This window comes from Tinamus guttatus, unplaced genomic scaffold (assembly GCF_059628265.1).
Source record: "Tinamus guttatus ecotype Peru unplaced genomic scaffold, ASM5962826v1 Tinamus_guttatus_pri_ptg000213l, whole genome shotgun sequence".
In the NCBI taxonomy this organism is placed as follows: Eukaryota; Metazoa; Chordata; class Aves; order Tinamiformes; family Tinamidae; genus Tinamus; species Tinamus guttatus.
The window spans coordinates 3,677,451-3,700,936 of NW_028288747.1; the positions used below are offsets into that span (position 1 = coordinate 3,677,451).

At 44.3% G+C, this 23,486-nt stretch overlaps 2 protein-coding genes and 1 pseudogene across 2 annotated transcripts in view; 1 reads left to right on the forward strand and 2 right to left on the reverse strand.

The window, feature by feature from the left end:
• WWC2 (WW and C2 domain containing 2) overlaps window positions 1-16,725 on the forward strand; it is a 90,906-nt gene extending 74,181 nt beyond the window's left edge. The window contains exons 15-23 of the mRNA XM_088524643.1: window positions 747-939; window positions 2,756-2,920; window positions 3,554-3,669; window positions 3,916-4,099; window positions 5,730-5,894; window positions 7,876-7,968; window positions 8,889-9,131; window positions 14,510-14,637; window positions 16,078-16,725. Of these exons, the coding sequence (XP_088380769.1) occupies window positions 747-939; window positions 2,756-2,920; window positions 3,554-3,669; window positions 3,916-4,099; window positions 5,730-5,894; window positions 7,876-7,968; window positions 8,889-9,131; window positions 14,510-14,637; window positions 16,078-16,144 (1,354 nt within the window). The 3' untranslated portion in view covers window positions 16,145-16,725. The remainder of the gene's footprint in view (window positions 1-746; window positions 940-2,755; window positions 2,921-3,553; window positions 3,670-3,915; window positions 4,100-5,729; window positions 5,895-7,875; window positions 7,969-8,888; window positions 9,132-14,509; window positions 14,638-16,077) is intronic.
• A 2,825-nt stretch (window positions 16,726-19,550) lies between these two features.
• Window positions 19,551-21,285, reverse strand: LOC104567081 (claudin-22-like; annotated as a pseudogene).
• A 242-nt stretch (window positions 21,286-21,527) lies between these two features.
• Window positions 21,528-22,187, reverse strand: LOC104567082 (claudin-22). The gene has a single exon (XM_010213884.2). It carries the CDS (start codon window positions 22,185-22,187, stop codon window positions 21,528-21,530), a length of 660 nt encoding a protein of 219 aa, XP_010212186.1.
• Window positions 22,188-23,486: the final 1,299 nt, after the last annotated feature.

The following is a 23,486-nucleotide window of genomic DNA, read 5'->3' on the forward strand; positions in this document are numbered from 1 at the left end:
GTAGAAGACTGGAGATCCTGCTAAAACATTAAATAAAACTTAAACTACCCAAAACAAGGAGGAGTAAGAGGGACAGGGTAAAGCCAAGGACCTTGCACATCAGAATTTTGCTGTCACTTGCCTATGTGTGAATGTGTGTATTTACTGTACAAATATGCATAGTGGTAAAAAATGGGACTGAAAAATGATGTTATGTCATATCCATATTCTCTAGAACTTAGTACGTCATAGAATATTTCTATACAGAATAGACTTAAGGACTTCTAGATTTCTGTTTGAATATGTGTAGTAACTGTTTACTTCTTGAGCTAGCTTAATACTTACTGCCTCAGAGCTATTTTTGATTACTGACAAGGTCATAGGTTTATCCCAGCAAAGTTTGAGGTATTGGTTAACAATTTACTGTTTCATTCACTAACGTTTCTTTCTGTCTGTGACATGATTGTCAGTCTTCTCAATACTAAATCAAAAGATAGACTTGGATAGAGACAGAAATAGTGACCTCTTTTGCTGCTACCTTCCCGAGACACAGAAATACTGCTTGGGGAAATGCATATGCAAGGAGCAGGGGGAGTTTCTCAGCCCCTTCTCTCCTTTCCACCTCTATTTTTTCCCACCTCTGATTTGTGGCTGTGTCTCACCTCACCATGAAGTTCGAGTTAGGTAATGGGGCCATTTGCTATCATGCATCATCCAGAAAGCACTGATTTAAGTACAGGTAATGTTCTTGGTGTTATTCCCTGCAGGTATATTAGAGTAGCTGTGCTTCCATCCTCAACTGACATCAGCTGCCTGTTCCGCACTAAAGTGCATCCTGCCACGGAAAGCGTTTTGTTCAAGGAGATATTCCGAGTCGCCATTTCCCAAGCAACGCTGCTGCAGAAGACACTCAGAGTGGACGTCTGTGCTGTCAGTAGAAGTCGTCGGGAGGAGTGCTTGGTAGGCAGCTTTATTACTGCCTCCTGCAGCTCTGTTACTCCCTCTTTTCTCTCCCTCTCCCTCTTTTTTCTCTCTCTCTTTCTTTTTTTCTATTTTTTGCACACACATCTGTTTATTTTGTCCCTGCCTATTCTGGTGGTCAAAGCTGCTAAAATTCTACAGCACTTGTTGAAAAATTGTGATGTATGTCTTGACTTGTGCTGTAATTATTAAATTTTTACCTTTTTCTGAGATTCCAGATACATACTCGAATCTTGGATGGAAGCTCTAGAGGGTGCTTTAATTATTCTGAACCCACGTCCCCTCAACTTTTTTAATTACAGATTGGTATTCCACTTTGTCAGTTTGTTATGCATATGTGCATTATACATATACATACATACATATATATATATATAATATATATATACTTATATATATATATATAAAATCATAAGAAACTTCCCTGCAGCATTACACTAGCTGAAAGTAAAATCTGATCCCGATTCACAATATGTGCAAAAAAATCAATGCAAACCTTCATTGATATATTGCAATTTTTCATGAAAAACAAAGTTTTATATGTGGTGATTTACATCAGATCCACCTTCTTAGTCTTTATGGCTTGTGGAAGTAACAAGCAGGCAGGACACTTACAGACTGGCCTGGTGGAAGCTGGGTTTGGTTTGTGCACGTTTGTGTTTGTGCTTTGGCTTGTCGAGTTCTTGTGGTCACCGCGGAACTAGCGATGCTCGGTCTCCTTTCCAAGTACTTCTGTGCTGTCTGGTACAGCTCAGTTTTGTCTTTCACCAAGGGTGTGACTTAGTAGCACAGTGAGACTTGCAGTTATAACACCAGAGGAGATGCCGAAATTGGTGTCTGGCAGGATTCATCAGCCCAGGCTGCTGGAAACAGCCGCTGTTTCAAAAATGTGATGTTAATGCCTGGGGCATGTGCTGGCCTTTCTCGGGGCGTTAGTGGCTGAACTCATTGGCTTGGCTGATGTGAAGGAAACCAGGAGTTTTCCCCTTAGGTGAAGGAATGGCCACAGAACAAAAAAAATGTGAGAGGAGACAACAGGCGAGAAGCCCCACGGGGTGGAGGTTCCTCGCTAGGTGCAAAGCAAGATCTGTGAGGAGCACCCCAAGCAGGCACCCTGGCCAGCGTGACCAGAGCCTTGGCCAGAGCGATGCCCCCGGCCCAGGGCCTCCCCAGACCTTCTGCTTCACCAAAGGGTTTTGCAGAGGGCTTTAATGGCCAGGACAGGGCCTGAGCACCGGCGCTTGACAGCACAGGCGGGTGTCTGTGCCTGGCTGCATGGAGGGGTTTCGTCACGTCACGTCCTTTCCTGTCATTTCACCTGCCTCTCTGCTGCTAAACCACACGAGGTCATCCGTCATTGTTTGCTGCATCAATGATTTTTGTGGTGGAACAACTGAAAAATTGACTTTTCAGTCAAGACTTGCTGTTCTGTAAGTCGCTGCTACAGGTTTCAGTGCCCCAGCTTTTCATTATTGAGTGCTGTAGGAAGCAGGTAAATGGGCTTTGTGCATTATAGTGATGGAGAGACTTTTGTGTGTGTGCATGTGGGGAGAAATTATGCAGGCTGAAATAAAAAATGGCAGGCTGGACAGTATGAGGAATCTTTCATGTATTTCTTTTTTTTTCATCTGGAGTCAGGGGGGAAATAGGAAGATTGCACAGTTAAAAAGAATTAAGATCCATGTCAAATTCACGCTGCCTGCTTTACATGAAAAATACTGTAGAATTAATTTTCAGCTGTCTTACACGAAAATGACAAATTTAAACTTTTCTTCCCCTTTCATATTCTGTGCAGGCTGGAACTCAGATCAGTCTGGCAGATTTATCATTTTCTGATGAGACTTGTACTCTGTGGTACAACCTGCTGCCTTGCAAGCAGATTCCTGGCAAAAAAAACAAGGAACAAAATGAAGAATCCCTGTTTCTGTTAAGCAAGCAGTCATCAGACTCCTTGGACTTGGTGAGCAATGTGTTGGCTGTTGCTGCATTAGCTCCGTGGAGCTGTGAACCTGCTCAGAAGCTGGTCCAGAGCAGGGCCGGGGCCTCCCAGGGGTTTGCAGAACCTGCGCTCCGGTGTTTGAAACGCTTCAACTGTGTTTCCTTTTAAAATGAATGCTATTTAAAAATTGCTTTTTCTTAATTAATTATTTAAATTTGCATGCCTAAAGTTACTGAATTCAAAAGTGCGCATGCAAATTGTATGCTAATTTTTCTGGTTAAGTAAATCTTTCTGTTTTATACCTTCTTAAAAGAACTATGCGTTGAAAATGTGGCTTTTAAGGACAGTCTCTTTCTATCTAGGGACTTTGCAAGTGTAAGAGGGAGAGAGGGAAAATATATTAAAGGACAAGAGGATTATTTTTGATTGCATTGGTCATCTTTAAAACAAAATTCAAGCATACAGTGTTTATAAAGAGTAAATCTCAATGAGTTAAAGCGCTCCACATGGAGAGTTTAAACCCCTTGAACTTGTGATCTGAGTCACGTTTTTGCAGGTGCCAGAGAGCCCCTGGGAACTACAGCTTTTGTAAGAGTTGTCATTTTTTAGCTAATATTGTGTGTCTGGTCTCATCTTCCCTTTCCTTACACACAGGATGCGGTGTCAGCTCTGCTGGAGAGGACATCGGCTGAGCTGGAAGCAGTGGAACAAGAGCTGGCCGAAGATGAGGAAGAGGAAGAACAGGAGCGAAGGGGCTCTGAGGAGGACTGGTAATGCTGCTTCTGTCCCTTGGCTGTGCACATCCGAATGCTTCCTTTCATTTATTCTTGTTCCTGGACTCCTGAAAGGGCTGTACATTTGGAGGAGATGTGGGTGGGGGATATCTCATTCTTTCGTGTAGCCAGTTTATTCGCCTTCTTCTAGGTTTACTGTATCCTGGTTGTTCCATTAACACGGCTCTCCCTGGTGGGCTTTCTCAGTTCAGGAATGAGCCCGGGTTGCTTCTGTCTGTACAGGCTAGAAATGCTTGTGGAAGCAGCTGACGAAATTGTGGATGAAGAGGAAGGTGGCACCAAGCTGGCAGCAGAAGGCAGCTGTGCTGGTGATGAGGGGCCACGCGCGGAGGCAGCTGAAGGCGAGGGCAGAGAGAACAGCGATGAGGCCCGTGACAGCCAGCAAGCTCCCCTGGTGCTGGCACTGGTGAGTACCTGACATTTCTCCTTCCACTGTATCTTGCTAGGGCTGAAGACATTGTTCAGTGTGAGCAAATATTTCTCAGCAGTTAAATCTAGAAGCCTCCTGTGTCTGAGCATTTACAGGTTGGCGTGGTCTTCGCTTGCACCTCCCAGAACGTTCACGTAGCAAAATCAGGTGGTCGCTCCAGAACTGTCCGTAGGAGCCGTGACAGACACGTGACAGAACTGCCAACTCAATTAACTGGAAAAGTCACTCTCCACATTTTTATGTTGGGTAGGGAGAATATTCAGGATTCAAGTGCAGTCTAGTAACTTTAACTTGTACATGTTTAAAATATTTCTGCACATCTGTTTTATTGCTTCTTATTTTTTTCTGACTTATCTGATGGGTTTTCCTTCAAGCTAATAAACAGAGTGGAGCAGGTGTCAAGACTTTAGACCAGTGAGGGCATTTCTGTATTTCCCTTTTTTCTAGGGTGTGAAATACCGAAACTGTCTTTAGCAACTAGGAGATTCCAAAGTGTTTGACAAACTGTGCACAGTTGAACTGCCTGCATACTGCATGGAACAAGATCTTGGATTAGAAATTGTTAACTGTTTGTCTTATGTAATGCTCCACATTTCTGAAAACACTTTTAGTAAAGAAATAGTAAAGACATGTTATAGTATATACCCTAGAAATAAATATTTTAGGCCACCTTTCTATGTGCACTAAATCTTGATGCAATACTATTGCATGAATGAGGCCCGCAGGTTCCATAACACAGCAAAAATGGAAAGGCAAAGGACGACATCTTGTTCCTTCAAACCTATGACACTAAAAAGTTTGACACCTCAGTGGACTTGCTAGGAACCGTAAGTAACTTCCAGTTAACATGGCAGGATGCCAGATGAGCCAAGGGCATGGAGTAGAAGGACTGACAGCCTTCTGGGTAGCAACCAAATACAGATCAAAGCTCCAAGTCAGCAAAGGGACACGTCAAGGACAACCCTGGAGGCTGGGCCCACACACACGCACTCGTGTCACCAAGTGGGGCTGGAGCTGGGTGGGGAGCCAAAGGCACAGCCGACCTGACGGTACGGGCCAGGCACCGTGCAGCCTCGGGCCAGGCACCGTGCAGCCTCGGTCACCGTGCAGCCTCAGTCACCGTGCAGCCTCGGGCCAGCTGGGCCTCCCCCAGCTGCGCCAGAGCCAACTCCGCTCTGCGGGGAGGCAGGAGAGGGCCCTGGCGCAGCTCTGTGCTGGTGCTCGGGGATGTGCGGCCGCGTGCCCCAAGGAGCTCGGCCCGCGTGGCTTTCCCAGCCGCATACGGAGCAATTTAAACAGAAATGCCCCTTTGAAAAATCTGCAAATGGCAACCAGAGTGCTTGTTTGTGCTGCTGTCTGTCAGACCATTCGCAGGGCAGTGAGGGCCTTTCTGCAAAACCTTTGGTTTTATGGACTGCAAAGGCCTGTTTCCCTTACTTCGCTTAGATGGCTTCTGTATGTGCAAGCTACTTTTTATTTTCTGTCCTGGTCTTTTATCATCCCCTACAAGATGATAACAACGCTTGTAAAATCCGAAGGCATAAAACCCATGTGGTGGCATGTGCTTGGATATAGCAGTTCTCACAAGCTAAATTCCTTTCGATAGGTTGATAAAGAGACCAACACGGAGGAGCCGGCTAATGAGAGCGCAGCAGTGCGGCCCAAGGACAGAGGCAGCTGGAGCTGCAGACAGCGCCCCTTTGTCAGGAACAGCATGATCGTGCGCTCGCAAACCTTCTCGCCAGGCGAGCGGAACCAGTACATCTGCAGGGTAAGGAAAAGCGCTCGGAGTGAGGAGCTATTAACCACAGAGTCATTTAACTTCTTGGGAATGATGCATTAATGACAGTGAGTCATGTACCAATTTTCCCTGCGAGAGGCAGAGCCTGTGCTTTCTCCAGGGTCTTTTTTCCCCTGCCTGACCTGATGTGGAGTAGAAGTGGCTTTCAGAAAAGTTGCATGCTCTTGCAAAACACTTTTAAAGGGCAAAAACCCTGCCTGTTGGAGAGGCCACCGCAGGTTCCTGCGCAGGCTGTCTGCAAAACGTGTGTTTTCGCTGCATGTCAACTCTCACACTGCAAAGGAACCAGTAAAATCACAGAACAGAGTTCACTGTGAACTGCCGTTGCCTTAACGCATTTGGGTAATGTAGCTGTCCAAGGGTGTTTTAAGAGGGTGAAAGCAGCCCAGTCATCAATTTTGAATCTCGCTTTGTCTCTTAGCTGTGCAGCCAGCTCTGCAGCTGCATGATATTGTTCTGAAATCCTGCGTCTTTGAAAGATGTCAGAGATGTCCGAGCACTGCCGGGGGACTCGTTTTAAATATGACTTTGGTGACAAAAGTCCCATAGTCTCTCTAGAGCTGTGGTAGCATGAAAATCATGTATTTCAAGATGTAAGCATGAATTTTATATATAGTATATATATAAATGTTACCTCTATACATTTTAATTATGGAAACCATAAAAAAGAAAAGACCATTTATTTTGATGTTGAGTTCTAGAGGTTTCTCATGCAAGTGTGGCTCTTATTCTCTCCAGCTCAGTTAGAGGTGGTTCACTTAGTTATCAGGGAATATTGAAGTTGCTTACCTCTCTGTGATGACCATCGGCCTAAAAGAAGTCTCTAGGATCAAAATACTTAAATTTTAACTCTTCCATATACTTTCCGTACTGAAGGTCAGGAGGTGGTATATAGTAATCTACCAAATTTCGAGAGATTATTGTCTGAATCTAGAATCTAGTCTTTGTTTTAATTCCAGTGGTCTGCAGATTGGGTGTGTTGCAAAAAATGATAGCCTGTGGAGATCCTCTAGAGGAAGTCACCTCAGATGCTCTGACAGTTTTGCTGGTATAAACTCCCGAGTTTTAGTATCCAGAAATGTTTGGGGCTTTTGTAGCTTTGAAATTTGCCACATTCATGTTGCTAGAAGCCAGAATGTAAAAGAACAAACCATGTATCCTCCCCAAACGGTGCTTCAAGGACATGGGGGATGATGCAGTTACCTGTATGTATCCAGGGAGAAGTTGTCAGCAGTGTCTCCATGGTGAAAAGAGAGATTTCTCTCTAGAGAAGTGTATTCCTATTGCAAGAGGTTTTATTTCCCACTGCCAACCCCCGATCAGTCCCGTGTAAGTGTGCTTTAGGGCACTGGCTTTATTGGTTTTGAAATGTCAGTAGAATGATTCTTTTTCGTCTGTCCTTTTTGGAAGAGCTGAAATAAACAATCCTTCAGGTAGGTGCCTTTGCTTCCTTTGAAGGTTACCAGCACGTGTGCTGATGCACCCGGGCGCAGGGGCGCGTGGAGCTAAGGCGGCGCCGGGAAGGGCGGCCGCGTGCCGGGCTGCCGGCCTCGGAGAGCACCGTGTGGCCGGGCACGGCTACGGGCACTACCCTGCCCCTTGGTAAAGCCTGCCCCAAGCAAGCGAAGTGCACAGTTCGTTTAAGATGTGCAGTCATATAAAAGCTCACTAGTGATAAGGCAGTGCCGAGTAACCGTGGGTACCTTTCTGGCCTTCCTAAAGGGTCTGCTTAGTGCTCATTTAGATGAGTACTAGATCAGTAGTTACCACGGTGTAGGAATAGATTTTTTGGGGCACTTTTCCTTGATGAAAGAAATTTTCTTTTACACTAAGAATGACCTACATGTTTATCAACACTGAGGGTTTCTAGCTGCGTATATCAATACAGATGTATTTCTCTGTGAAGATGCCTATTTTATATCTCTGTTTGCTACTGTATGTGTTTTGACAGTTGAATCGAAGCGACAGTGACAGCTCAACACTAGCCAAAAAATCGCTCTTTGTGAGAAACGCCACAGAGCGGCGGAGCCTGAGAGTTAAACGGGTAGGTGCTGCGTTACCCGGACGTGCTTTCACACAAAGCTGGGAAGAAGAGTAGCAAATCATTAAAACACCTGCTTTATTTCAAGTATGTGGGCCAGAGCAAAGGAAATACCACACGTACTCCCTGCGGTTCCAGGCTGACATCTGAGCATGCTGGTCCCAGTCCTTCATCTTCCCACCCAGCAAAGCTCGGGTTGTTCTAGCTGTAGCTGAAGCAAGTGGCGAGGCTGCTGCTCCCGCCTTCTAGCTGGCTCTTGTGCTCCCCATCGTGGCATCTGCTGCTGCACTTCAGCTCGTTGCTGTCTGCCTGATGCGAGCTGTAGATCCCTGTTACTTACATGTGATTCACAAGTGGTGGCCTGACCTGCACAAAGGTCAGCACCAGCAACCTGCATCTTGAGCAAATTTCGATGAAATTTCAAGGATTCAGATGCCCTTTTCACTTGTAAGAAAGAAAAGCTGCATAGCCTGGGAGGGCTTGTCCTGCCTCAGTTGTTCTTGTGAAAAGGCTCCATGAAAGGATGGTACAGAAATTTGAATTACACTAAAAGAAACACATATTTACAGAGTTCGTAACATTAAGTGTGTTCATATACCTTAAAAAAGCAAATACTGATAAAAGTAAACAACAGTGTTGAAATCTATAGGACTAGTTTTGGACTCCTAGCATTCGTAAGTGCAGTTGCGTTGTTCCGAGGATCAGACTTTTTTAAAAAACTCTATGATTGTACAGCTGGTTTGTGAAACTTTCGCAGTTAGTAAATTGGAGTAAATGAGAGTAATTCCAGAATAGATGGATTTTTAGACTTGGAGCTTTTTGCTAAAAGGAAACAGAAAGTCTGCGCGCTGTCCTTGCCGCATGGTGCGAAGCCCCGCGGCAGCCCCGGGCCAAGCTAACTCTGGCGCTCTCGCTCTTGGCAGCCGGTGTGCCAGGCCATGCTGCGCCGGGCCGCGCACGAGGGCCCCGCGCGCACCTCCCTCGACCTGGAGCTGGAGCTGCAGGCGTCCCGCACGCGGCAGAGCCGCCTCAACGACGAGCTGCAGGCCCTGCGGCACCTCAAGGAGAAGCTCGAGGAGGTGAGAGGCAGCGGCGACGCCGACCTGCCCCCGTGCGTGCTGGAGGACGAGCGAGTCCAGAGAATCTTGCAGCAGGCTGAAAAGCAGGTAGGAGCAGCGACCACCGAGTCCCTTCTTTGTCTGGCCACTAGTCTTTATTTTAGGAAAAGACTACTGGATTATTTTTGGTACCAGTCATGTTTTTGTTTAAACGGATGAAGAAATGAAAGATACATACATTATTACCCTGTTTATATGTACTTTTATTGACATTGCATGAGTTGAATATATACCCCTCCCTTTCTATAAATTCATTAGATAGTTTGGTCTTTTGTAGTTGATATAGTGACAAAAGTTTGTGTTTACTTGCAGTTACGGAACGTAAAGAGTATTTCTTGATTAGTTCACACTCCAGCAATTAAACGTTAAATCCAAACTAGTTTATTTCTAGCGGCACCTAAATACATTAATTTGGAGTGCAAATTCCACAAGGAGAAAATGTGAGCAATTTTGACATACATGTGAAAGGAAAAAAGATGGGGTGGTTGAGTACAGATGTCTTCCTCCTTCACCCCTTTTCTTTTCTTCAACCATGAGGGTATCTAGACGCTGGAGCAGGGGCCCAGGGAGGCTGCAAATGCTCCATCCCTGGAGGTGCCCGGAGTTTAACACGACAAGAGCCTGAGCAGGAGGTTGGAGCAGAGGCGCCCTGGGGCCCCTTCGAACCCACACGAGTCTCTGGGCATCAGGTCTCAACAGCGAGGAGGCACCGCTGAAACCAGGAGGGATTTGGGCTCTTTGGCCCCCGGTGGCTGCGGGAGATGAGGGCGCCCTTTGGTGATGCCAAGTTACTCGGAGTGGTACAAATGGAGTCTAATTGTAGAGAGGTGCTGATGACTCGATATGTAACAGAGTTCACTTATCTTTTTTTTTAAAAAAAAAAAAGTAAAAATCAGTAAATAGGCTTGTGTTAAGGACAAAGGAATGATTCTAATATTTATTTATACAAAGATGGGCTCTGAATTAGCTATTAGGAGTGAGATATTGTGGTTGTAAGAAAACACCACTTCAGCTCTCAGCAGACATCCGACAGCATGTAACACATTACAAAACACATCAGCATTGTTCTATGGTGTAAATACATATTATGCTTGTAACTTAAGCACAGTTCTGTTCTGGTTTCCTGTCTTAAATGGATAATAAAACTAGAGGGTGGACAAGGTTGGGCTCTGGTTGGCAAGGAAATAGCTTCTATGCTAGCTGTATCTACTGATACACTCTTAAAGTGTATAAAGTCACGAGGGACATGGAGGAGAACAGTTTCACTGTCTCCCATAGGAAGCAGGGAACTGAGGAGGTGGCATGTTCAAACCAAGGAAATACAGCACAACATTTAGATAATCTGCAAAAATGTTTGCCACAGAAGATAGGGGATGCTACAAGTTTACATAGGTTCAAAAAACACTTCGATAAATTAATGCAAGAAAAATCCATCAGAGGTCCTTAACCACAATGGTATCACCTATTTCAAGTAGTCCTTGACCATCAGACAGCTCAGATGACAGCACTTTCCCAATATATTCCCTAGCTCTGCCTGTCTCTCACTGGCATCTGCCGTTGGCCACACTCGGTAGACGTCCAGAATGGCTGTAAAACACCAGCACGTTGTCAAGTTGTGTGAAACCCTTGCAAAAGGGAGTGCAAAATGAAGCACAGTTTTTTAACATCAAATAATGTAGCCATGCCTCCCCCCCCTTTTTTTTTTCCGTCTACACTGAAAATATATACCTGATCCTAAGGTTTTGCCTAGAAAATTGTGGTTTATGTAGAAGAAATACAGCTAAACTTAAAGTTTTATAGTCTATATTTAATGTTGAATGCAGGATAGAAATCATCATTTTAAACTGCTTCCTTTATTTAACACTAAGCCCACTCTATAGCCATTCCTGCTAGTGTAAAGCATACCTTGCATCATTTAATACTATAAATTGTGGGTTTTTTTACTTTCATACTTTAACTTGTTTTTCCAAAGCAACAGATAGGTTCATATTTCGATATTTACATCTGTTATGTCCCTGATCAGCATCAGCAATGAGGAATAAGGGGAATAGAATTTTTATTTCTAAAATAAATGCAGGCTGCAGCACAGCATTAAGCCCCTCTTTTCAAGCTAAAAGCCGAATAACGATCCCAGCTGCACCACCCCTCTGAAGATACGTACAGAGTTTCTGGAAATGTTTGCACCGTCGGTGTCATTGCGGCCTCCCCCTGCGGAGCAAACAGCCCTGGGAAGGCTGCGCGCCGCTGCCAGCCTCTCCTCTCCGCTTAGCGGACGCAGCGGCCTCGAGAACGTTGTCACAGATTAGTTTTTAGCTCCTGCAGGCGTTATCATGGCCCGGGCTAATGCAGCAGCTGGAAATGCCGGGGAAATTGAGACAATCTCAAGTGAGAAATGAAACCCCAGATGTGGGGAATGTTGAAACTCAGGGGCTGCTTCCTAGCGAGTGTGCAGTCGCGCTGCGTGAAGCCAAGCACAGGCTCCTTCCTCCCCTTCCTACGTACAGCCCGCTAACATCTGCAGATCAGAAAGCAGCAGGGATTCCTGTACGGCAGGAGCATTTCCTCTTGATGAGATAGCTTTTCTGTGAGAAGCTATGCCGTGTTTTGAAGTAAAGTTTCTGTCTTATGTTCTCATACAAGTAAGTTTTTGGACATTTAGTGTCCTTTGAAATACTTCCTGTATTTCCTGTGTAAATCCAGAAAAGATTCCCATGAATAGTCTTAAGGGTTTTTTTTTTTTTTTTTTTTTTTACATCTTTTCAGTAGCTCTTCCATGTGGAGGTAATCAATAATAAGGACATTGGTTCCACAAAGAGGTCCTTTTCCTGATTTTCCGGTATTTTGCACAGTTAACTCTTTAGGTTCACTTTCTTTTTATAGAAAAACCACCGAACACAACAGGAATTAGTGTTTCAGTTTTAATTTTGAAAATGTTTCCTTATACTTTATCTTGCTGCCTACATTAAATGCAGATACAGAGGTTCACCTATCCCCCTCTCTACCTGGGGCTGTACAAGCCTGGCTGAGGCCCGATCTTGGCATTCAGCGAGGGGCCAACGTACTAGTGTGTCCTCCTGTATTTCATATAGGTGGAGAACTGACTCCCTTTTACATAAGCCACTCGAGCAACGTGATGTTACTGTAAACGTGATCGTGTCCATCCTTCCCATGTGCATCACAGACACGGAGCTGAAATCCAAGTCTCGGTGAGAGCATCCCGAAGCTGTTGAGTTCTGAGTCTCAACGAGTGTTAGATGTAGCTGTGGCAGACGGGGGAAAAAATGACTTCCCTGAGCTGTCCGTGCCTTCCTTCTGCTGGAGATTAGTGCTCTGCACCAGCAGAGAACATCTTTTAGCTCCATACCCCTTGCAGCTTGCAGCCTGCCGCACTAGTTTAAATTAAAATTGATAGAAGGAACTTCTACAGCCAGAACAGCTAAGCCTGACAGAGATCATAAGTCTGCAGACCCATAATCGGTCGCTGCGTATCGTTGGCTCACAGTAATTTCAAGCATATAAAAATAAAAGGATCAAGAAATATCAAAAGCAGCACATACAGCTAAACAGCAGAGTAATGGAGAATATTAGAAGGAAGTCATTTTATCTCTGCTGTTAACCTGACGCATGGTACAGTTTCAAGAATCTCCTAGGTGACTAAGAGGAAGATAAAAGTAGGAATTGTCAGTGCATTGTGTGTTTACTGCTTTTATAAGTGCTAGCTAGGGAAGCTGATAAAACTTATGGCTAATGACACATGTATATTTTTAAAACTGATTTCTAGTTATAGGTTGCAAATGTATGCTCACTAACTAATAGCAAAGGCAGGGTGGCGCAGCTGTGGCCTTGTCCTGAAGTGGCAGTGCCAGCTCCCGCAGCGGGTGGCAGGGAGGGCAGCGCTGGCGGCGGGAGCGCGGCCGCTCGCTGCGGGTGCCCCGGGCTCGGCGCCGGCGGCGCCAGGAGCTCCCTGATCTCTGGCACGGGGCTGGCGCTCCGCTCGCCGCACCCATCGCCCTGGCTTTGGCTCTGCTACAGTGCCAGGTAAAGAATCAGTCTTTATCCACATACAAAATCTGTGCTTTGCAGCAGCTTATGTGGCCCCTTCTGCTCGGACTGTGACTTCACCGCCACCAGGAGCGAGAGGGCAGCGCCGGGTAATCCAAACCCGGCTCCAGGGAGCCGCAGCCGGAGGGGACTGCCGAGATGGAAATGACAACCCGGCAGCCTTGGGAGCGCTCGTCTTTCCCCTCCTTGCAGTGCAGAGCTCCCTCCAGCTCTTGTGTGCAGGATCTGATAAAGGATCCACAAGGGCTAGGACAGGCCTGCTCCTCACCTGAGGTGACAGAAACACCAAAATACACCCTTTGTGTACAAAATACTGGTGACCCTGCAGCCCCTGCTACATTACTGATGGCACAGCAAGGGCGTAAACCTCAGGTTTGAACAGATGTGACTAGAACATTTGGATGTAGCGGCATGAACACCCTTGTTAATGATGGGCAACCCTATCTCCTATCTATGTTATATCAGTTGCATGGTCCTGGGAAGTGATGCTAGTGGGTTTAGTCTTAGCTTAGCTTGGTTTTGTTTTGTGCCCTTAGAACATGTGAAGCATTCTCACAGTAGAAGGTTACATGAGAAATAATAATTTGGAGGAAAACAGCTATTTTGATTGTTTTGTATTCCCTACTTATCTGTTAAATGTAGGCATTTTAGTGTGTCCCAAAGCAGTGATTTTCTTGTATAAAGTTACAGAGCACCTTTGAGGTAACTGTGTGCTAAAGCTAGACCTGCAGTTGGTGTAAAGCCATATAAGAACACAGATCATCAATCCCAGGTGTTTCTTTCTGTAGCTGGTCTGAGCATTTCTTTAATGAAAAGTGGGAAGATGGAAGTGTTAGCACAAACATTAGAACAGGCACATGTTTGAGTTGAACTTAATTTTTCTTTAAAACAGGTATCTTGTCATGAATAAAAGTAAGAGTACATGCATATTTACTTTGAAAACAAGGTTAACAAAAAATGGATGTTTACTTGGAGAGCCTGTCTTCTCTTTTTGCCTGTCACCTCAGATTAGGGAGAGGCAATTTTGCTAACACTTTTGATTTCCCAATGAAAGCTTTTTCACATGGAAAGAGAATCACTATGTCTCGGTTCTGGTAAGACATTTGGTTGGACAGCGTGTGTTCACACAGCTATTGTCCAACTGTAACCTTAAGAAATTCCTCGTCGAACCTTATGTCAGCTGGTAACCAGCTGTTGTAGCGTGTTCTTTTTCCTATTTTTTCAGTGCCCACTTCATAGGCCTGGGATAGGAGTCTCTTCCTTTGCTGAGCTTCCTACACAGATTTTTGCTTGGCACAGGTCCTTTCTTTGAAACAAGCAGTTGCTCAGTATTATCAAAATACAGTCATTTTCCTGCTTCACAGGCTGAACAGTCCAAGGAGGAGCATAAAGGGGGTTTAAGTGCCGAGAAGCTGATGAGGAAAGCGTCCAAGGACGTGTGTCGCCTACGGGAGCAGAGCCAGAAAGTGCCGCTGCAAGTGCAGTCATTCAGGTACGGCCTGTTCTGCTTTTGGGGCTCTTTTTACTGTAGTGAAGTAACAGAAAATATTCCTAAATATAATTGAGCGTGCCCTATGATATTGCTTAAAAATCCAAACTCATGCTGCAGGAAACACCATTCATTTCTAATACAGCTCAAAGCTGTAGATTCTGAGGACCAGGTCTCTGGCTTGCTCATGTGGCAGAAGCAGCTACTTATCAGCTAAGCTGTGGAGGAAAAAGAAGAGGGGTGGGGAAAAAAAGGAAAAAATAAAACCACCTTGTAACACTGCTGCAGCTCCTATGGGCTAAGCATCTTTTATCACACATCCCCATGGTTCAGCTGACCCACGGGAAGTTGCCCCTGTGCTTTAAGTAATAGGAACTATTCAGTGATGCGGGTGCCTGAAGCAAACCCCCTCCTAAGGAGCAGTTGGGCAATGCACATTGATTGGGAAGCTGAGGAAACATCACTGGGGTCTTGCTCAAGACTTGTGTTTCAGGGAGATCAGGGTGTTTCCGCCTTTTGGTTGCAGAAGCATCAGAGGGGACATGAAGTGATTAGTTTGGTTCTCTCACTTAGCATGAGCTAGAATTAAACAATTTACGTCTCAGCTTTCAGTTTTAACTGGAGCTAATTCCTAACAGTATAAACACAAGTGGCAGACTAGCAGCCTGAAGGCCACACTTCCCTATATATTAAAAAAAAAAAAAAAAAAAGTTGATTGAAAGATACAATCCTTGCTCTTCCAGATAGCGCTAAAACACATGAAAGTGGTTTGTAGTTATATTTTAACGCAAGTTTTTGAAGTTTGATTTCTGGATTGCTTTGTACAAATCTTGAGCAAGCTGCTAATCAATTTGGAGATTTATTTATTTTTCTTAAACTCATGTATTGTAAGCAGTTTGAGAAATCTATAAGATACGCAAATAGGGACCTGCAAGACCCCAGGGACAACTTCTCTTGCTTCGATTCTACACTCACAGTTGTGGAGGTAACGGTGCTCAAGACATCATCACTACCCCCCAGGATGATGTGTGTGAAAATCCACTCTATTTTCTGATCACTCCCCAGTTAGCCGAGGAACTGAGTCTGCACAAGTGTTTTTGCTGTGAGGTACTGCTCTTGACGGGATCTCGAGCTGTGCCAGGGATGATCCGGTTTGTCTCGCAGACAAGTGGCCACGAGCGCCAAGGCTGAACCGCGCGCGTCCTCCGAGCTGCGCTTCTCGCCGGGGTTCGGCCTCAGAAACTAATCGTGCAGGAGCTCTCGAGAGGAGCGGAGCGTCTCCTCGGAGCCGCCCTGGCAGCCACCTCTGCTGCAAATAAATTCACTGTGGGTTTGCCAAACTCGTAATTTAAACAGCTGGGCTGTAACATCAGGAACGCAACAGCAGATGACACTGGGGTGATAAATACTAAACTAATAAGTTGTTTTCCTTCCTGCATTTAGGGAGAAGATAGCGTACTTCACAAGAGCAAAGATCAGCATACCAGCCCTTCCAGCTGATGACGTATAAACTGTGCATTTTTGCTGAAGTGGTTTTCTACTTGCTCATCCTTTCTTTTAGATGAACTTTGTAGTTCTAGTGACCTGCTTTTAAAGATCTTCTATTTTACATTCACCATTGCTATGTTTATTTGTAAAATACAGTGAGTTGATTTCTTAAATGCTTAAAAAAAAAAAAAGCAAAAACCCAACAACCAGAAAACCAAAGTAGGTTAATTTTGGTATACTGTTGCTGACTTTGTACAGTTTGTATGTATTGCATGTGTGCTTTTATTTTGTAAAGATGGAACAGAGGAACAAAGGCGCAGTACTAAGCATGTATGCTGTTGAACCGCACTGTGTTGAGAAATACTACGTTCAACAGAAGCTTGTTTATCTTTTCACTATTTTCATGTGAGCAGACTGTGAAGATGGCTGTTATGCCATGCAATATTTTTTGTACAAGAGTGTGACTTTCATAATTTGAAGCTAACCGTAAGTGCAAGCTCCTTTCCAAAACATCAAGGCTGCCTCACAAGAGCTGCTAATTAGATTCAAAACCCACATTGGAATTTTGTTTCTGAAACACAAGTTTTTTCTGTTTTTGTTTTTTTAATTCTTTGTAGGAAGAGACCGAGTTCGGTGAATGTACAGTACTTTGACCTGCACTAAAAGGTTTCTTGCATCTGCTGGAGAGTGGGAAGGCAAGGCAGACAAGTAACCCTAAAGTTTTGATGAGACTACCAAAAGGGCAGCTGCTTTCTGAACTGGAAGCTGAATCAAATTTATACCACCAATGCTGAAATCAGAATAGTTATATCCACTGCAGTATAGAGAAAAATCTCATTTTTAAGTGTAGGTTTTTTTTGTCCTGGAGGTGTTGTCTGCTACCAACTAGGAAAATGTAAAAATTTTACATATGGGGATGTTTTTGTTAAAATATTTGTACCAGAAGGAAAATCTTTTACTCTGTCATATACTCAGATATCAGAAATCTTGGTGACATTGTAAAACTCTTTTTGGAACAGAAAAAGTTCCAACAAAAAAATACCATTTTAAAAAATACATAATATGGCCCTGTGTGCAGCTCAGGCTGCATAGGCATAATTTACAAGTAAAATTGAATAGCAAGTTTCAGATTTGTCTTACCTGAGCCAACCTCCTAGGAAGACACATGAGCTTGCATTCGCTTTGCTGGAAGTCCAGAACCTTAAATGTAGCACAAGATGTTTAAAAAGCCCTGCCCTGGTAAAGCAGCTGGGGTTATCGGTGTGTACTGTGTAAGTAGCTAGACTCTGCACATAACCTAGTAAGTAGAAAATGAAATCATTCTGTTGCACTCGGCTGTGTTTAATTCACTGGTGAAACTCTCCTTCCCAAGCAGCAACCAGCAGCACCTGCTCTCCTCCCTCAGAGGCTCCGGGAGGTCCCGTCGTGCGGCGTGCAGGAGGAGGCGGCTCTGCTATCGCAGCCTCCCCGGAGCCTCCCGGGCACAAGTGCGCAGAGCCCCGCACTGCCCTGCCTGGGGCAAGGTAGCTGGCGGGATATGCTTTAGAAATGACCCCTTTGGTTTTGGTTTCTTGGGCGTAAGATGCATTCATGTTTGAAAGGTCAAATAAAAAAAAAAAATCTGGAATTATTTAATGTAGAGGTGAAATGAAGGTTGACTGTTTCAGCTTCTTAATTTGATTATATAAAATGTTTGTAGAATGATGTTTAGAGGTGTACTTTATGATTTTTCTTTTATTTATTTACAGTCTTATTTATGTTCTGTTTAATATAGTTCAGTTCTGGCCATAAAAATGTTTGACATTAAGGACACTATTTGTGGAAAATACTTAGAGCCCTCCAAACTCTTACCAGATTAGCTGTGTCTCTCTTACACGTTGAATAGCTTTCAAAAAAGTATTATCACCTGCTCAGTATAGGGTGAGGCCAAAATTGAAGTATTGCTGGATTTAGCTTGCAAAACTCTCATTTAAAAATGAGAGACTTAAACATATTGATGCTCCTCACTTCCCAGATCAGTAGTCCTGAACATGATTTATAGACAGCTTTTAAACAGTTCTGGGCATGGATGTTTTTATTATTATTATTATTATTATTATTATTAATTAAAATTGTTCACACTTGAAACACCCAACAGAATAAATTAAAATGCACATGGATAAATCCCTGTCATCTTAAACGTAGAAATACTACTCTCAAGTAGAACTTACTCTGCATAGCAGGGTGTAATGAACAAAATTAGTTCTGCTTCCAGGTACCAATGTCTCTGCAGTTGTATGTATCAAAATCTAAATATTACTGGTACAAGAATACTTAGCCAAATGAGCAAATTTTAGCAGAAATCTTAATAGGATACAAATCAAATAATTTTAAGATCCTTTTATACTATTGCTATGTTTATATTGTATTAAATATCAAATGCTCAGGACTGAACTAAATATTTAATCAGGTTATATTCTGAATGTGTTTCTGTTCTAATTTTGTCTGTAAGCATATGCAAATACATCACATAGATTAACTTGTCTCTGCACTTTTCCATGTGTTTCAGTGATTGGAAAATACATTTTTTAAAAAAACAAAGCTCCTTTGCAGACTCATGTTTTATTTCATTCTTTTATTGCTGCTCTTATGTCTTTATATGTTCTTTCTAGAAACAGATGGTTGCTACAGCTTTGTCAGCTTAAAGTCATTGCAATTTATAGAAAGTTCACATCAATCACTGACAAGTCTTAGGATAAGTTATAAGGAAAAGTAATTCATATACTTGAAGTTAGTTTTTTACGTTCATTAAATAAAAACAGCCATGGCAGTGAGCATGGTCGGCTCTCAACGTGGCAGTAAGGTATTTTGAAACACTGTGACCCAGCTTTGGAGGGGGAGCCTTATGCTCAGCTCTATTCTTACTCCCTCACAGACAAAGGGGAATCTCCTATTACGTGACATTGTCCGAGATGGTTTAGTTTACACCAATATAAATGGAAAAGGGCTGGGGAATTTCATTTCAGATTCCACCCTCCTCGCTCTTTGTGGTTGCTGTTGAGCTGGCACTACGAACAGTCCAAAGACTTAGTCTCATGTTACTGTTTTAAGCAGGACATCAAAGCAGACTCTCTTAATCTGAACCAGCCAGTGAAGCCTCCATGCAGCCCCAAAGATCCAACATTTACACTCTGTCCTAAAGAAGCAGCTGATCAGGTGTGGGAAGAAAGCATGGTAACTTGCTCCTTAAAGTTAACAAACTGATGAGCTATACCGATCTGATTAAGTAGTTAAAGGGATGGTTAATAGTCAAAGTAAGTAGTTATTAAAGAACATACACAGTAAGAAAGACATCCCCCTAATATCTTGTAAACAGTAACCAGTTTGTTCAGCAGACCTTCCTTGTTGTAATGCAAGAATAAAATCTGAAAAATGGTTATCTACCCTTTTTAAAGTCTTCTAGCTTCCAGTTCCAGGTGTTTCCAGGTATCCTGGGCATCTGTCACTGCAAGCTGCCCTGGGAACAGGTGAGCAGTGGAGGAGCAGGTGCTGGAGAGAAGTAGGGATGCTCCTAGAATGGTAAAAAAATCCACCAAACTAACCATTGAACAATTCCCATCTGGGCACGATCTCTGGGATACCTTCGTCCCAAAATTCCTGGATGATGACACGGGCAGCCCAAGAAACAGGGACCAAGGCCAGAACTCCAGCCATCCAAGTAGCAACAGCCATTTCTTTAATTTCTGCACTGTATCTTCCATCTTTAGGCAGTATAAACCAAAACTAGAGATCACAAGGCTCACAAGTCTTAGTCCATTTGATGCAGACAGTAAAATCCTGGAAATCTTGAATTCTACCACCAAAGCTAGGAAAGAATCAAAGTCTTTACACTGTGTTCCTCCTCTATCTTGCACTACACAGGTTTGCCAGAGTCCCATGGTCCAGGTTTACAGTAAATTTAAGTTTTAATTGATTTTTTTCCAGTCTGGCAGATAGTTGCAGGCACCAGTTAAAAGCCACCCAACCACAGCCACCAGTAATCCTGCTACCTGCACCCTGCCTCTGTGCACTGAGCTTGTTTTTCAGCAGCCATAGAAGGGGGAAACTGCTGGTTTCTGCAAACAATATTCAGCTCTAAGTCATTACTTAACCATAAGCAAGGTTAAAACAGTGCTTATACAGCATGATGCGCTCCTCCCCATCAGCACTTAACAGAGACCTGGACACGGCACCTGCTTCCACGCGCAGCGCTGGGGGCCACGGAAGCAGCGCAATGAACCAGGATGGGGAGGGGGCGGCCACAGCGGCACCCCCAGGCTCTCTCTCTCTCTCTCTTTATATATATATATATATATATATATATATATATATATATATATATATATATATATATGTGTGTGTACACATATATATATATATACACACACACACACATATATATAGCTTTCCATTAATCTGCTTTAAACTTACAAGGGTTGTGCTAATTGTAGCTGCTCATATTGCATGCTATAAATCTATGGTAGGAGTCACACGTATAGGCAGTTCAAACAGTGCATTGATGCCGTTTGGCTTGCAGCAGTAAATGAATGAAGCTGTCTGTGCTATGGCTAGCTAAATAGCATTTGCTAAAGTCAGAAAGTTGACATATTCAGAAAAGCACTAATCCTGTAGAAGCCTTTTATATGACAGATAAGCCTCAGTTCTTCTGTTGGATAAAGAGCTAAACGTGTCCAAGAGTTGTTGCCCAGCCTTCCTTTTGGGTGCCCAAAGCGTGCAGTTGCCACAGCACCTCGCATAACTGGGGTGTGCTGTTTAGTGTGCTGGGGTAGGAAAACGACTCCCTGGACACAAGAGCTCCCCCTCGCTACTCCCACCAGGAAAAGCTTCGTGCACAGCTCACGAGCACGGCAGTCCTCTTAGGCAACCCAGCAGTTCTCGAGAACAGAGCGAGCTGCTTGCGGCTCTGTAACTGGCGCAGGCTGGTGGGGATGTGAAAACTCTCAAGCTCGTGTGCCCCTGCATTAGGCAGGGGGAAAACTGCAACAGGGAGCCAAGCTCCGAGGCTCATTTAATTAGTTTTTATATGAAAAGGAAGCATAACTTCGGTTAAAAGCCAAGATGCAAGGGAACATACTTAGCCATTTCTAGAATTTTACAGTACAGTTGAAAAGGTAAAAGTGTCATTTCTCCGCAAGCTACAAAAACTTCAGCATCCTGCTGTGAAACAAAGTTTAAAACAGTTCTGTAAGTGAGAAAACACTGCTTTCAAATACCAGTTATGGGAAAAAAAAAAGAAAGAAAACAGACATAAATTTAGCAAATCAGCTAGGTAACAAAGAATCCTTTGAATTACTAGTAGAACAAGTGTCTGGCTTGTACTAGTGCTTGAAAGAGATAGGGTAGTCAGTCCGTACTGCTTAAAATCTTCAGTGTTCCGGCCTGCTTTCAGTTTCCAAGTGTTGACACTGGTCTTGCAGTTCCGCTACAGCAAGATGGACCGAAGATGGAAGGACTTCAGTTGAACAGAGTGTGCAGTTAAGCAGGGATCCTCCCAATATAAGACAAAATCCAGCAAGCCAGCCAGTGAATAACGCCTCCCCAAAATCCCACCTGGGGACAATGTCTGGTATACTCTCATCCCAAAATTCCTGGACTGTGGAGTGGGCCACCCAAGAAACTGGGACAATAGCTGTGATCCCTGACATCCAGAAGAGCGTTCCTCCAAGCAGCAACAGCCGTTTCTTTAGTTCCTGTTGTCTTTCGCCAATTTTCAAACAGTCCAACCCAAATCCTGAGAGCAAGAGGCCCAAAAGCCCCAGCCCATTGGAAACAAACATCAAAACCCTAGAAATCCTCAGCTCTGGAGGCAAGGCTAAGAAAGAATCAAAGTCCTTGCACTGCATCCCCCCTTCCTCCTGGACAACACAAGCTTGCCAGAGTCCCATGGTCCAGATCTCCAGTTCGTTCAGTTCCAAGTTAAGGTTTTTCCACTGAGGTAAGTAGGTGGTGAGGCAGGAGAGCACCCATCCCAGCAGCGAGAACAACATGCCGCTCAGCTGCGCCGTGGGCCGGCAGACCAAGGCCATGGCGAGAGCGCAGTCAGGAGCGTCGCCCCAGCCGCCCTGCAACCAGCGCTACCTTTGGTGGTGTGGGAGCTATGATGATTTTTACTTCTCTGGTGCCCCAAATATAAGCCTTGGCAATTAACCCTTTGTATGCTCTGAAACACTGTTTTGTTCTTTGTGAATATAGTGTTTCACATAAAGGACGGAGGACTTTGCTAAACCATGAGTTAGGCTTTCCGATAAGGATTTGATCTGCTACCTTCCAATTTGCTTGGTAAAATTATATCCCAATGCCTGATGATTACAAGCCTAAGGATGAACAAAGAAGGCTCTATGACCCCTCACCCTAAAACACAACAGAAATCTTTGTGCTTCAATACGGATTAATTAGATTTTAAGTGGTGATAAAAAGTCAGCTCTGTCTGCAACAGAACTTCATTGTAATAGCTAAATTTGAGATTTCAGGGATGTAAATCAAGGCCTTGTAAAGAAAGGTAGACTGTTTGCCTATAATCTTTATTCTTAGACTTCCTCAACATACATAATGGCTTATCTTCCACTGCCCTGTTTCATGTCCGCAGCACTGTAAAAGATGCTTTGTAAAAGATCCTTACGTTTCACATTTTCTACATTCATTTCTTTTAAAATGGGCTTTGTTTTGACTGACTCCTAAGGGGAAAAGGAGATGGGAATGGTCAAAGTACCATAGAAAATGAAATCCTAGACATCCCTCCACCATAATGAACTCGGGCAGATCTTCAGCCGTCGCAAACCGTGCCCAGGACTCGAGCAGCGACGCGGTAGCAGTTACAGCCGCTCGGTGTCCCCTTCCCCGGGGTGCCCGGCGCAGACGGTGCAGGTGCACACCGCGTGTCTGACAACATCTGCCACTCAACCCTCCCAGCGCCAGGCAGCGTCTCGCGCTTCCCTGATCAAAGCAAGACACCGCTCTGCCCTTCTGCCTGCAGGGAGGCCGGTTTCTTCCTGCTTTCTCCTGCTTTCCGCGCCGCCGCGTCAGCTACGCTCGCGCTTCGCTACCGGGTCAGCGCGAGGCTAACGGCACGGGCTGCGCAGGAGAGGCCGAGCTGCCCAAAGCTGAGCACTGCAGACACCTGCACACAAACGTGTGCAACCCAGGCAGGCCTTCCGGTCTCTCCTGGTCTTATTTGCTAGGTGTAATGATGTACAAATGTGACAAATCTGCATATTTTAATTCTCTGTTGTTGCAAATGGGTTATCACATCAATAAGATGTCAACATTGCTTTGAAGGTCTCCAGAATCCTGAAGGGTATCATGAAGAAATTTTGCTGCATGAAAAA